This window comes from Gallus gallus, chromosome 8, assembly GCF_016699485.2.
Source record: "Gallus gallus isolate bGalGal1 chromosome 8, bGalGal1.mat.broiler.GRCg7b, whole genome shotgun sequence".
Classification (NCBI taxonomy): Eukaryota; Metazoa; Chordata; class Aves; order Galliformes; family Phasianidae; genus Gallus; species Gallus gallus.
The window spans coordinates 18,579,940-18,594,525 of NC_052539.1; the positions used below are offsets into that span (position 1 = coordinate 18,579,940).

General features: G+C 37.9%; 1 protein-coding gene across 45 annotated transcripts in view; it reads left to right on the forward strand.

Moving 5' to 3' along the window:
• FUBP1 (far upstream element binding protein 1) overlaps window positions 1–14,586 on the forward strand; it is a 55,058-nt gene that overhangs the window by 778 nt on the left and 39,694 nt on the right. For 17 of the 45 annotated variants that reach the window (XR_005861811.2, XR_005861812.2, XR_003076335.3 and 14 more), the window contains exons 1-17: window positions 57–261; window positions 1,204–1,294; window positions 2,255–2,317; window positions 3,135–3,173; window positions 3,526–3,565; window positions 4,331–4,380; window positions 4,472–4,543; window positions 4,775–4,832; window positions 7,109–7,271; window positions 7,354–7,452; window positions 7,536–7,637; window positions 8,280–8,382; window positions 8,460–8,560; window positions 9,019–9,163; window positions 10,618–10,778; window positions 11,531–11,685; window positions 11,769–11,848. Coding sequence is in view for 32 of the 45 variants with exons in the window: in XM_015290827.4 (XP_015146313.1) it covers window positions 148–261; window positions 1,204–1,294; window positions 2,255–2,317; window positions 3,135–3,173; window positions 3,526–3,565; window positions 4,331–4,380; window positions 4,472–4,543; window positions 4,775–4,832; window positions 7,109–7,271; window positions 7,354–7,452; window positions 7,536–7,637; window positions 8,280–8,382; window positions 8,460–8,560; window positions 9,019–9,163; window positions 10,618–10,778; window positions 11,531–11,685; window positions 11,769–11,848 (1,636 nt within the window). In the remaining 13 variants the exon portion in view is untranslated. Of the gene's footprint in view, window positions 1–56; window positions 262–494; window positions 803–1,203; window positions 1,295–2,254; window positions 2,318–3,134; window positions 3,174–3,525; window positions 3,566–4,330; window positions 4,381–4,471; window positions 4,544–4,774; window positions 4,833–7,108; window positions 7,272–7,353; window positions 7,453–7,535; window positions 7,638–8,279; window positions 8,383–8,459; window positions 8,561–9,018; window positions 9,164–10,617; window positions 10,779–11,530; window positions 11,686–11,768; window positions 11,849–12,254; window positions 14,564–14,586 lie in introns of those variants that run through there. The other 28 variants (XR_005861817.2, XM_040704641.2, XM_040704646.2 and 25 more) reach the window with 13 other exon arrangements.

The following is a 14,586-nucleotide window of genomic DNA, read 5'->3' on the forward strand; positions in this document are numbered from 1 at the left end:
GCCCCAGGTCTCGCGAGGTTCTCCCGCTCTTCCTCCCCCCTCCCCGAGCACGATGCAGCGCAGGAATGTGAAAGGCTCCCGCCCGCCGCCATTTTCTTTCTTTCTTGGCAGGCAGCGAGCGGGGCAGGAAGCAGTGGCGGAGCGAGTATGGCGGACTATTCCACGGTGCCCCCTCCTGCTTCGGGCGCCCCCGGGGGAGGCGGTGGTGGAGGTGGAGGAGTGAACGATGCCTTTAAAGACGCGCTGCAGAGAGCTAGGCAGGTGTGTGAGGAACGTGGCTCTGCAAATCAATGGGCGCCCAGGGCAGCTCCCGGCTGGGCCTCGGCGCCTGAGCTCGGGGGGGCGGCGAGGAGGGGCCCTCCGCCAGCTCCTCACCGCGGGGGGGTGGGGAGGGGGGAGCGTTGTCCCGTCCCCACACCTCCCTCCGCGCCGCCAGTCCGCCCTCCTCGGGGCGGTGAAAGGTTTCCCGGTCAGCCCTCGGCCGCCTCCGCTCCGCCATTGCTCGCGGGGCTCCGCGCCGCCGCAGGGCCTGAGGGGACGCGAAATCTCGGCGGGGGACGGCGGGCGCGGCGCCTTATCGCGGCCCGGCGGCCTGGGCTCGGCGCGGGAGGGCGGCTCCGTGCTCGGCCCCGTATTGTGTTCCCCGAGGCGCCCGCGCTGCCCGCCGACCTGCTCAGACCGGTTGGGAAGGCGCGGACTGAGGGCTGCGATTCGAAATTCTTCAGCCCGAAGTTCCCTTTGTAGTTGTTGCGCTACGGGCGATGCTTTCATGATTTCTCGGGCAAAATTTTCGCCTCGTCCGGTAATAACCGATCGCGGTTTGGGCAACATTTGAAGAGCTGGCGTAGTCGGGACTGGCTCCAGCAGTCGAGCTCTCCGACGTGCCGCAGTATTTCTTGAAGAATAGGCAGGAAAGGAAAAGCCCCTTTTAGGGAAAGGAAAAAAAAAAAGTTTGTATTATGTGAAGGGTAGAGTTTTTTTAATCGATTAAATTATATAGAAAGCTTTGGTGTTAAAGGGTGACCGCAGTCTCCTGGAATATACTAAAAAATTAACTTCTCTTTGCAGAGCTGTTTTAGCAGCAGACTGCCATTTACTTGTTTTGGGTCGTTGTAGCTTGTATCATCTGAAGAGCTTAATGTTGTTCAGAAGATCTGCTTTTTGTTGTTGTTGCTTGTTCCCTTACATCTGCCTTTTGTTTAGATTGCAGCAAAAATTGGAGGAGATGCTGGTACATCCATGAATTCCAATGACTACGGTTATGGAGGACAAAAAAGACCTCTCGAGGATGGAGGTATGAGCTCGTTACTGCTGCATTTATTTTTGTTCAGTGTGGGCATGGTGCCAGAAAGATTTCAGGTGCTTTTTTTTGTTTTGTTTTCCATAGCACAGTAGAAGAGTGTTTTGTTCCCTTTATAGAGCATGACGTGCTTTTTCATTTTCAGTTCAGTGGGGAAACTTCTTTTAAACCACATAAGCCTGTTATAAAATATTTTAAAGTGTGGCTTAAAAGCTATTAAGAAGAAAGTGTGTGCTGGGGAGGGGGGCAGATAATTTTGTGGCCGAGAAACGCTTGTTACAGGTATGTCATTGAAGTCTTCTGTTTCTTACATCTAACAGATTGCAGTTTCCAAATTGTAATCAGAATAAGAAGTGGCCACTCTTTGGGTTGTTTCATATACTTTATGATCACACAGGTTCATTTAAAAGTATTAATGCATTTTATTGTAAAAGCATAGGACTTTAAACAAAGACAGGAAAGTAAATTTTCTACCTTGTAGACACTTTTACTTAGTCTATTATTAAAGTATATAGTATATATGAGTTCATGCTTAAGTCTCCTAGTTTGTTGCAGATTTTTGGAGTTCCTTTATACTGTAATAAAGATTTCTCTTGAAGTGTGTGTGTGTGTCCTCTTCTGTCTCTTACTAAGCAGCCAGTTTTAACTGAACAGGGTTTGATATGTTTAGTAAACTCAAAAAACCTGGCTAAAATATGGAAAGAAATCTCTGAACTTGTTGAAATGTTCTCGTAGGCCTTACAAAAGGGCAGTGGTTTTTTGTTGTTTCTTTTTTTTCCTTTGAGAGAGGATTGAAACTCAGTCTACAGAATGTAACTAAGGCTTTATATCAGGAGTTCTTGTGTCCTGTAATAAAGTTTTTTTTCTATTGATGGTGAGGTTTTTAATATACAAAAATGAGCTAATGATGCTTCAGATGATATATGTAATGTATTCTTTTTATTTTATGTGTAGATGGCTCTTGGACAAGTCCGAGCAGTACAACACACTGGGAGGGAATGCCCTCTCCTTTTAAAGGCAGGAATTTTTATTTATTACCTGTGTTTAGTATGTAAACATGACATAAACTAGTGGATCTTTCTGGATAGACACAAATATTTCTTGGAATATGTGTCTTGAATTTTTGCTGCACATGAATTATGGTGGTTCATATGACCTATATTTTGGGGTGGGAAGGAAGCATCTGAAGTCTATCCTTTCAGATAAAGGTTAATTATGCTTTTTATTCCTTTACTGTGCAAAAAGGATTTGGATGGTAGTGATGTAGTTGCTTTGAATCTGCTTTTTTTTTTTTTTGAAGTTTTATGCTATGAAATGCTTGATATTTGGGTAGGAATTTTGTACCAACATCCAGGTTGAGATTGCATTGCTATGTGATACTGTTGTTTTCAAATGTTTGATTTAGACTTGTAGTCATTGTCAGATTTTTTTCGTTGTTGTTAGTTTTTTATGGATTTTTTTTTTTAACTATAGAAGCATCATTAGCTTGAGCAACCAATAGACCTAAACTTTGTTCCTTGTCTTAGTTAAGTTTCAGTGACTGGGTATCTGAGCGATCTACAGCGTGTTCTAAAAACTCCACCTTTTGTTTAACTACTGAATAGATACACAGAAAAACCTAACATCTTTTCAGCTGTACTAACCAAGTGCTGAGTGCTCGTGAGATTCTTTCTTCTATTCAGATGATCAACTCCCTGAAATTGGAGAAAAATAAAAAAAGGAAAAATAAAAAAGGGGGACTAAAATACACTGGAAAGTTGCACTTCACACTAAAAGGTGTTAACGGTTCTTGAATTTCTTGGCAAAAAAAATTTAAAAAATCTTAATTTTGCAGATCAACCAGATGCTAAGAAAGTTGCTCCTCAGAATGACTGTAAGTAGTTTTTATTTTCTTGGGAAAAAAAAATTCTAAACAAGTGTAGCATTTTCAGAATGACAGTTTGAAACTGTGTTCTGGTAGGTGGTACTTTAATCAGTAAAATCAAAAGAATGGCTGGAGGGTTATGCCTTCCTTCTTTGAAGCTGGGCAAATCTGCTTGGTAAAACTGAAAAGGATATATTAGCAACAATTGAGAATATTTTGGTTACATTTTTAAACATCTTGATAAGACTTCTTAGGAAGTCAGTTTGGACAGACTTCCGTGTGGATGAGTTTTATCAAACAAAAATCTTAGTTGTAAATTATAGCATTTTCTTGAGTTTAATTCTCAAAATTTGCTTTATAGCTTTTGGAAATCAGCTACCACCAATGCATCAACAACAAAGGTAAGAGTTAACGCTACATCTTATGTAAAGTTTTCCACTGTAATGAAAGAAAGCAGTTTCAGGAAATTCTTTTGGAAAAGCGATATCAATGCATAAAACAGTTATTCCGTGTTTGTGTCATACATTGAAATTTAGCTGCAGCAGTCCCACGCCAAACCTTTAGAATGCATCTGGTAATATCTTGCTGTCTGTCTTTTCTTGGCAGCCAATGCTGTGCATCAAAAATAGTAGGAGGAAAATGAATTGCTTTTCCTTAGTAGTGTTACCGAAAGTTGGAAGTAGATCTAAGGGGAAAGGAGCTTGGTGCTGTCTTAAAAACAGAAAAGTCATGGATTTAAAAAATAAATAGGGGTAGACTTAACACAGCTGATCATTCAGTCAGCTACTTTGATACAAGTTTTCATTACTTGTCCCTAAACAAATGCATCCAAAGTATTCTGTCCTTTGCTGTTGAGGGACACATAGATCAAAATCTTTAATACACTGGCCTTTTCTGTACCCCACACCTGTTAATAAAGAGAATAAAAGATAGAATCAAAATCAATTAATTCATGTTAAATTTGTTCTGGTCACATTTGAATATTCTTAGTTTGTTTGCCACTATGCTTGCATATGACTTTTAAAGTTAGTGAGAGGCATGAATGCCAAGTCAATGGTTGGGCACTGACTTCCTTCCTCTAGTTTAATGGGATGTTATCTCTAAATTTAGTGCTTCTTTGGTTTCTGTATGCTCACTGTCTTTGTTGGATTTAATATTCTCTACAGGTCTGTGATGACAGAGGAGTACAAAGTTCCAGATGGAATGGTTGGATTTAGTAAGTAGTCTGACTGTAGTATTGCATTATAGTGAGGGATTTTAGCAGATGCTGTTAATACAAATATTTTTCTCTATTTTCTTTCTACAAGTCATCGGCAGAGGCGGAGAGCAGATCTCACGCATACAGCAAGAGTCAGGATGTAAAATACAGATTGCACCTGGTAACTATTTCTGGGTTTTTTTGTTTGTTTGTTTTTTGTCTGATTGCCTTCATCCATACCTTCATTTAAGGTACATTTTAATTCGTGTTCTAATCACGATTATCACAGTTTAAAGAAGCACAAAGTATTGTAATAGAACAAATTCTTTACTTCAGTGACCTTCCAATTGTTTGTGTATTGTCTTCATCAACTCTTGCTGACTGCTAAACTGATTTTATTTTATAACCCTAGATAGTGGGGGCCTGCCTGAAAGATCATGCATGCTAACTGGAACCCCAGAATCTGTTCAGTAAGTAAATTAAATTCCTGATATTCGTACTTAAACATGCAGTACATTTCATTTTTTTAGATCTAAATGCTATGTTTAGGTATTGTCTTATTTCCATTGAAGAGGCCATCTAGTGCTAAATATGTACAAAATCCCTGATACTGCAGTCAGATCACTCAGCATACCTGTGGCTTTAAGACAAAAGTATGAATATAATAACAAAACTTAAATTTCTAAGTTCAAAACATGGTTTCAGTTTTGTTTATCTAACTGTACACTTCTTGAGGATGAAATGCATAACTGAGTGCTAAAAAATAATAATAAAATTCTAATACACAAAAATGAAACTCAGCTGTAATTGAAAAGATTAAGGAGAAAAGTAATGTTTAAGAGAAGGGGTTACTCAGAGTGCAGTTTGACAGTTCTTAAGTGTGTTATTGGTGTAAGCTGTATAACTAAAGGTACAAAAGTAATGCCAATCAGCAAAATACACTTCAGCCTTCCTGTGTTGAGAGGAGAAGGTGATAGCGAAATCATTTTTTACTGGGACTGAATTTTTATTCTTACTGGAAGACTTGCTTATCTTGGCTTGACTAGGAATGATTTTAGCTATGTTAGTATACTTGGTAGTGCCTCATTAGCTGGTCCCACTTTATAGTTTCAGGTAAGGCCTATAGCTACATATTGTTCGTTTGTTAAAGTAGCATGGCTTTCACCTCATACCTTGCAGCTAAGTATGCTGCTGTTCCTAATGTCATTCCTTTCTGGGAGTTTCCTTTCTAATTATAGTCTATTCAGCTCACGTGTTACAAGGAAGAGTTTGTAGCTGGTTTTAGTGCTGTAATAATGATTTTACTCTGGCACTTGACTCTCTGTGAGGTGTTGTATATACTTGTTTTTGCCTCCTTTTTTTTCTAACTGTTAGAAGTGCCAGTACCCTTACATTTCGTGCAGAATCAAAAAGCAACTGTGACTGTACTGGATATTAATGCTAGGTTTATTATAGTCTTTTTTACTTCTTTTACCTTGTTTGTAAGTCTTAACACCAAATGCTCTAAAATTAGCTGCTTGTAGGTGAAAAAAGAAGTTCTGTCATGCCAGGTTGCCTAAATTAATTACTGTTAGAATAAACTTTTGTTTTTTGTGATTTTAATGCACTGGGCAAGAATGAACTGTGGCTATGTCAACTCCTGTAGTTAATGCTGAAAGTTTTAATAATATTTTTAATGATGAGATTTCCATCTTTTATTTTTCTGAATTAATTTTTTTCTGTGTAATTCAGGCAAAATAGTCATGCTCGAGGTGGTAACAATTACTTCTGTATTTGGTTGAGGAACTACCTTTTATGACTTGAATCCTTGTAACTTACAGACCCTTCTGTGCTTGTCTTGATCAAGCAGAAGGAAAGAATGTGGATGAGTTGAAATTTCAGCCTGTGAGCAATTCAAGATAAATTTGTGTGTGTGTACTATTCCTGCAGATAGTATAACTGGAACTAAAAGACAGTCCTTTCAGCCTAGCTGTTGTTTGACACATTGGAATGTTTTCATAAGAAACTCTACCTTCTCTCTGATCATCCTCTGGACTGATTTTAACAGATCCATGTCCCCAGCACTGAATGCAGTACCTTGTGTAGGGTCTTGTGAGAGCAGAACAGATGGGAAGAATCACCTCCCTCGTCCTGGTAGTGATGGTTCTTCTGGCGCAGTCCACGGTGTGCTTGCAGCCTAAAAAGCCACCTGTATATGGCTGACTCATTGAGTTTTAACATCAACCAATATTTCTAAGTCCTTCTCCTCAGAACTTCTTTTAATCCATTCTCCACCTTGCCTGTGTTTGTGCTTGGGATTGCCCTAGTGCAGGTGGTCAGAAGATGGTTAATGATGGTTAATTTCCACAAACTCAGCAAAAATCATTGTCTGGCAGAGAGAGATAATACCTTTAACTGTTAAAGACTGTTGGGTCTGTTGTACATTTTGATGCTAGAATACACATTGGAAAGAGACCTGGGAAAAGCATTAAAAACACTTCCCTTAGAGAACTGCATCATGGTTGATATCAGATTACTTCTTTTTTTTTTTCTTTCAAGGTCTTGAAGGAAGTTAAACAGGCGGTGGGCTCAAGGTCTTGTGAAGTGTATGTTTATGAAGTAACAAGTGTCCTTGATGCATTTCTGAAACTTAAGTGTATAAAGGTGTCTGAGATGTTTTAATTTGATTTCTTCTAAGGAGAGCAGACATGGGCAAGTGACAATTGCAGGAATAAGTGTATTTATAAGCGTGTATGTTCCTTCACAGATCAGCGAAAAGATTACTTGATCAAATAGTTGAAAAGGGAAGACCGGCACCTGGTTTTCATCATGGTGATGGACCTGGAAACGCAGTCCAAGAAATTATGATTCCAGCAAGTAAAGCAGGATTAGTTATTGGTAAAGGTGGAGAGACGATTAAGCAATTACAGGTATATATCTATCTGTTTTTTAAGTGTGTGGTAGTATTAGGTCTGGATTTGAGTGAGTATTGACCTCCCTTTTGTTGAATAGGAGCGAGCAGGTGTCAAAATGGTTATGATTCAAGATGGTCCACAGAACACTGGTGCTGACAAGCCCCTTAGAATAACTGGAGACCCTTATAAAGTTCAAGTAAGGAGTCCTTCAGAATTCAGATGATTTTTAAATCTGTGCAGATGTTGCAGTACCTAAATAAACTTTCTTTGTGTTTTTAGCAAGCCAAGGAAATGGTGCTGGAGTTAATTCGTGATCAAGGTGGCTTTAGAGAGGTGCGCAACGAATATGGGTCAAGAATAGGAGGAAATGAAGGGATAGACGTAAGCATGGTTGAAAAACTTGTTCACTGTATTTTGAGATGTTAATGTTAAAATGTTAAAGTGATTAATATTGTTGAAAGTTTTTGACTAGATTCTGAAAGTAATTGTAGTGTGTAAGTAGTATTTGCTAATTGCTTAAGTTTTGCCTTTAAATGGTGTGCAGTATTCGTTTTATATTACCAACAGTTCTGAAGAGCCGCAGTTAGTTGGCGAATTTAAGTCTTGTAAATGAAAGCAAGTAAGTTTTATGGCTAAGTATATAATGATGGATGTCATTACAGAAATTGGAGTTTGGACATTAGAGTATTTAATTCCACCTGTTATGCAAGTTTTGAACTTACAACTTCATCAGAGGTGAAGCTGAAAGTTACACCTACTGAAATCTGCTATTTAGGCCTATTAGAACTTTGTTCTTTACTTGTGGAAAGTATACTATCCACTGTAATTTCTGCCATTATAAGAACATGTAGTGCACTGGATTTCCTTCTTTTTGATGTTTTCTTCCGTTATTTAATGAGCTTGTGGATTGATCGTTGATATTGAAAAATAAAATTAAAAAAATCACTCTTCAAAAAGCCTTAAGTGGCATAGGTCCAGCCTTAGTTTACCATTCTAATATGTTACCCTTTTATTTTGTTTAAGGTTCCAATACCACGGTTTGCTGTAGGTATTGTAATTGGAAGAAATGGAGAGATGATAAAAAAGATACAGAATGATGCTGGTGTTAGGATCCAATTTAAGCCAGGTTGGTAATAAATCTGTATGTTTTTGTGAATGAGTTTAATGGATTGCATATACTGGAATCATTCATTTTTATTCTAGATGATGGAACAACTCCAGATAGAATAGCCCAGATCACGGGGCCTCCTGACAGATGTCAGCACGCTGCAGAAATTATTACAGATCTCCTTCGAAGTGTTCAGGTTGGGTAGTACTTAATGTTATTTAAAATATCCTATTTGGCTTTTAGAAACACAAGAAAACATTGTAATGGTATCATCTGAATTTCCTTCAAAATTAAGTCTGGGATATGAATGTTTGCTCTTACAGCTGCAGTTTTAGTAGTCAAGTTGGCACTGGTAATACTGATTCAAAGGCATAACAGTATTCAATCTCTGCTTCAGAGCTGCTTTGTATGTCTTAATAGCCAGTATGCTGTTACCTTTGGTTGAAATTAGTGCTTAAAAACTGTTTTTCATGAGATAGACATCACTGCTACATTTTTTGGAAATTATACCTTTTTACAGTTGAAACTTATTGCTGTTTTAGTTCATCCTTTCTGTCCTCACCTTTGATATACAGAGTTGTGTAAAACAAGTAAAATGTAATTTTTTTGCAGTAATTTTCATAAACATGCTAATTTGTTGCTTTTTCTTTTTAGGCTGGTAACCCTGGTGGACCAGGAGGACCTGGTGGTCGAGGAAGGGGTAGAGGTCAAGGCAACTGGAACATGGGGCCCCCTGGTGGATTACAGGAATTCAATTTTATTGTTCCCACTGGCAAAACTGGATTAATCATTGGCAAAGGCAATGTATCTTTATGTATATGTGCATCTCTACGTTAAAAAAAATGATAATAATTTTTTTCTTTCTGTTTCCATAAATATCCATACTAAAGAGGCGCTTCAAGGAAAAGTCCCTGCATATAGTTCTGTATATAGCATAGCAACACAGTCCTGCTGAATTATAACAGCCGTAATATTCTTTTCATAGAACGGCTTGATTTGGAAGGAACTTGTAAGATCATCCACTTCCAACCCCCTGACATGAGCGTGGTTGCTGACTGCTAGATCAGGCTGCCCAGTGCCCCATCCAGCCTGGCCTTGAATGCCTCGAGGCATCCAGAATTTCACTGGGCAGCCTGTGCCAGTGCCTCACCATCCTCTGATTTAAAAAAATAATAAAAAATAATAATAAAAAAATTCTTCTAACATCTAATCTAAATCTCCCCTGTTAGTTTAAAACCATTACCCCTTGTTCTAGCACTATCAGACTTCAGGTAGGAAAGATTTTCTTCAGCAAAACACACCACAATAGATAAAAATCAAGCAAGCAATTTCTCTAACCTATGTATTTAACAGTGATAAATACTAAACTACATTTGTAGTGTTTGCTAGATTCTTAGATGTGTATTCTACTTAACTTGCATTTGAATTTGTTTCATCAACCTAGTGTTACTGCATCTGTAAATCACTCTAAGACTAATTTTCATACATTATGGTGAAGATCTTTTCCAGTGGAATCACGTGACAATTTTTTTTGGTGTTTATTAAAACAATCACTTCTCATAGAATTTCATCTTCTAAATTAGTGTATGCTTGAAAATTGTTATCTTCTTTTGTAACAAGTGTATTTTTCAGACACAACAAATAGGCTGACAGAGTTCAGTTCTTGACCCAGGAGGTTGATTTATTTATTTTTTTAAATGCCAAATGACCTGTTTTGAAACTTTCGTTTCTACTAATGATACAAGTATCTTCTCAGGATTCTCTAATGGGAAGAGCTGATTTAGAGGTATTTGTATTTCTGTTGGTAGTGCACTGCAAAAAACATGGACATTGCCATACGTTCATCTTCTAGTTTTGTAATATGTTTTTAACTACCGCTTTATAGGAGTTTAGGCTTTACAGTTGTATTCAATGATAACTGCAGGTACTGTTTGCTTTGTGACTAATGTTACATCTTTACATGAGTGGAAAAAGAAGTAAACAGCATAGTAGGAGTTCTTTGCTGTTTTTTGTTGGTTTTTTTTTTAGTAACAATATTGTCTTAAATCATATTTACTGGTTTATTGCAATCAATGCTCTAGGTACAGTGAAGAGACTTAAGTGCTCTTAAAGTGCTTTTATGTGACTCACGCATAGGTGACTTCTCAGTTCTTAATTTTAAACTTCTATATAGTTGATTTTTCTCTGTTTTGATTGAATCTTTTCATTTCACTTAATGCATTAATGTTATAAAAGTTGTATGTTTCATTGTAGGTGGTGAAACTATTAAAAGCATAAGCCAACAGTCTGGTGCTAGAATAGAACTTCAAAGAAATCCTCCACCTAATGCAGACCCAAACATGAAGATGTTTACTATCCGTGGAACGCCCCAGCAAATAGATTATGCACGGCAACTTATAGAAGAGAAGATTGGAGTGAGTGTTCAACTATATTTTGTTTCATAAGTAAACAGAGAAGACAGCTAGTCTCTTGTGAGATTTTTTTTTACTTTTATTTCACTTCCAAATTAGTGTATCAGATAACAAGTTGATTGATAATGAATTGTGTCTGCGTTTATAGTTAAAGTTTATTTTTGTAATGCTAAGTTGTTGAATGTACCTGCTTTGTGCATAATGATACATTTGACAACTTCAAAGGTATCTTTCATTTTCTTAAAACTAGTAAGCTCCTTGTTTAGTATTCTACTCTTAGTATACAGTCTTGGTATGTTCAGTTATAGTTTTAATCCCTAAATGACACTGTATTTTTGTATGCCTGTGTATGCATGTAAAAAAAAAAATTACTGCCTGGTTTTTGTACCTGACCTTACAAACGTATATAATCATTGTGATAGCCAGATTGAGATGCATCAGTACTTTAAAACGCTGATGGTCTTGCTTTGTTGTTGTTTTTTAATTCAACTGGTGGGAAAATCAGTGTTTTTCTAAAATTTTTATTCATCAAGAAAACTGAGATAAATGCAACTTAAAGCAGCTGTGGAAGTAATAATTCAACTCTATTTGTTAACCTAATTAAACATTACCAGAAAGACCATATTCTCCCAGGAAGTTTAAGAGCCATCAAACCTTTTAGATGCCGTTCTTAAATTGTTCAGATTTATACATCTAAACTGCAGAAAGGTCCTTATTCTGGGTTCATTTTCATCGACGTGCTTCTTCTGTTACAGGGTCCGGTAAATCCATTGGGTCCACCTGTTCCCCATGGACCCCATGGTGTTGTTCCTGGCCCACATGGACCTCCTGGGCCACCAGGCCCTGGTGCTCCCATGGGACCATATAACCCAGCTCCTTATAATCCAGGGCCTCCTGGCCCAGCACCTCAGTAAGTACTGCTTCAGTGAGCTTTCTTCTTTGTGTGACCCTGACACTGGCTTTCAATTTATTTTATTGTTTGGTCTTTTCTAGTGGTCCTCCAGCTCCGTATGCTCCACAAGGGTGGGGAAATGCTTATCCACACTGGCAGCCACCAAATCCACCAGATCCAGGTAAGGAATGGAGCACAGTGTACTGTAGCGTGGTAAACTTCGAGCGCGTTTGTTTTGTCCTTACAAGTATATGCATTCTTAATACATGTGTTTCACTGGTAACTCTGAAAGGCTTTTCTTTACAGATGGTCAATTTATGTATGTTCTATACTCCCCCCTCTCCCTGTTTCTTGAGATGTTCAAATTTGGTTGTTAGAGCTGGAATGTGCTTCTTCATTAAATGTTATTGATCTTGCATCCCAGTTTATGATACTTCTTGTGAGGTGCTTGGTTATCTGATCTTGTGCAAATCCATTCTTTTTTTCTTGTAATGGAATATGATTAGCTTTTATGTTGTTACATAAAGTTCTTTGAGAATGTGTTTTCTTTTTCAGTGCTCAATGAGTTCTCATTTTATTTTGAACAGCCTCCCTGATCCTGACTTTGAACAGTATGCTGTATTGTATATTTCTAGCTTTTGTTGACCTATATGAGGTTGCTCTTCAGAGTCTGGTACAAATATATTTTGTTCAGTCCTTTTTGAGGAATGAAACTTCTGTTGTGCTGTTCTTGATACAATAAAAGTACACAGGATTATGTATTTTGAGGCTTTGTTATAATAGTTCCATATTTTCTTTGAAATGCATCTTTGTAGGATCTGTTTTTTCTGTGTCTGTTTATCTTTGTCAAAATCAGGAGTTTTTTCTTAGTTACAACTTCTGAAGTTTTAGTCTCCTGCTTTTAAGTTGCATCCTTTGGTTGGACTAAAGCAAGTCGGGAATCTCAACTGCACTCGCAGAAGGCATGGTAAGGCTAGATGCTTGAGTCACTTGTACCTCATTTGTTTGAGGCAGGCGTTCTTCAGAACTTGAACTGAATGATTTCAGTTTTCTTTTTTGTTAAAATTGCATACATCATTTTCTGATAGCCACTGATCCTGGAATGAGTGGGAAAAGATAGGACTTCGGAAGATGTTACGATCTAGAGTTCTGTTCATATCGAAGTCTTTTATATAGCTGCTCTTGGCAAAGAACCATCTGTAGGTTCAGTTCCTAAACTCATATGGTAATTTTGCATGTGTTCTGCTCTGTATTAAAAAATGCCTGTTGCCAGTACTTGAAAGTAGAATGATTCCGGGTGACTTGACCTGAAGTCTCAACCTACCAATTGTCATTTAATCCAAAACCATTGCCAAAAAGTTAGTCTTTTTCATTACCACCTTTTCATGATTTTATGAAGAAAAATGGCAAATACTTGTCTTGATAATTTTATTGCTGTTTTTCAGGTAAATACTTGTCTTATAAATCTAATGAAGTTTTCGTTGGTGCAGTTGAAGTTGGTGTTTCTTTTGACTAGCTTTTGCTTGAACAATTTCTATGCAGGTGTCCACAGTCACTCATTTCAACACAACATATGGCTGGTTTTTTTGGTGTGGTTTTTTCTCCCCAGATTCTTCCTCCATGCCATGCTTGTATTGTTGCATGGTAGTGGAGCTACTTACTACAGTCACGTTCTTTGGAAATTCAGTGAACTGCACGTTGTGATCTTTTGTTCTGGAGCAATAGCTATAAAAGGCAAGGGGTGGGGGGTGGAACCAAGCAATCGCTTATTTGCTATTTCCAGGTAACCTTAGAATCCTACATATGAGCTCTGTGTTAAATGAGGCTGTGTAGTATTGGCTGCATCTGTCATGAGTATACTGTTCTTTGTTTATCCAAGCAAGCTGTTCAATAGATGTGGTTCCTTCTGCTTTTACGTTTAGTAACGTGTTAAGCTGAGTATGCAATTCTTCTCTTATGTGGAAGCATTTCTGCAGTGAGCACATGATAGGTTATCCTTTGACAGTATCCTCAGAAAAGTTAAGCACAGTCCCACAATGTAGTAATATTGCTTAAATCCACAGTTGTCAAAGCTAGCAGTGTAATTTAAAAGGGGAACAGCCAACTGTTAACTTTGCTTTCTCTATGCTGATACTACTGTATGCATATTGACTGGTTACATCTGACTGCTTAATGCAATACTGCATGAAATTTGTTGTGTTCTGGTTTTCATGTCTCTGATGTTTTTTCTCAGGGGATTTCTTCTTTCTCTTCAGTCAGTCACTTGCTTAGCTATTTTTGGTTTGGGGAAAATATATTTTTGTTTCCATAGTAGTTCTCCTAAGGTGTCATTTGTGTATGTGGTCTTGTGTGAAATTTTTCATCATTTGGCCCCAATTATTCACAGATATTTATGTTCTTCAAGGATGCAAATCATACTAAAGGGAGCCGGTCGTGTTATAGAACATCATGGTTTCTAATAGCAGATATGAAATCTTTGCGGATTGCCAGTGTGTTAATGTAATCAATCTCTGTGTGATTCAGCAAGAAGAATAACCGTTCCTACAGGCTATATGTGAGAAACATTAGAGAAATAAGACTCTAGGAAGCAACATCATTGGCCTACCTAGATGTAGTTAAAAATAAGGGAAGCATGGAAATAGCCACAGAAGATGCGAATGTTGCAATCATTTGTTTTACTAAAAAGCTGTAAGTAAACAGTGATGCTTTATAGCCACATATGGGAACCCAGGTTCTTACAATACTGTTTCTGTATTTTACTGTTAAAAAACATTGCAATTGTCTTACTTTTGCCAGTATTGTGGGTGCAAGGCTATAATGAGAGTGAAACCATTGAAGTTTGCTGATAGAATGATTCATGGTTGCAGCTGTTCAGTAACATGACTGTTTAAATAAATTCTAATATGTTTCTGCTTAAAA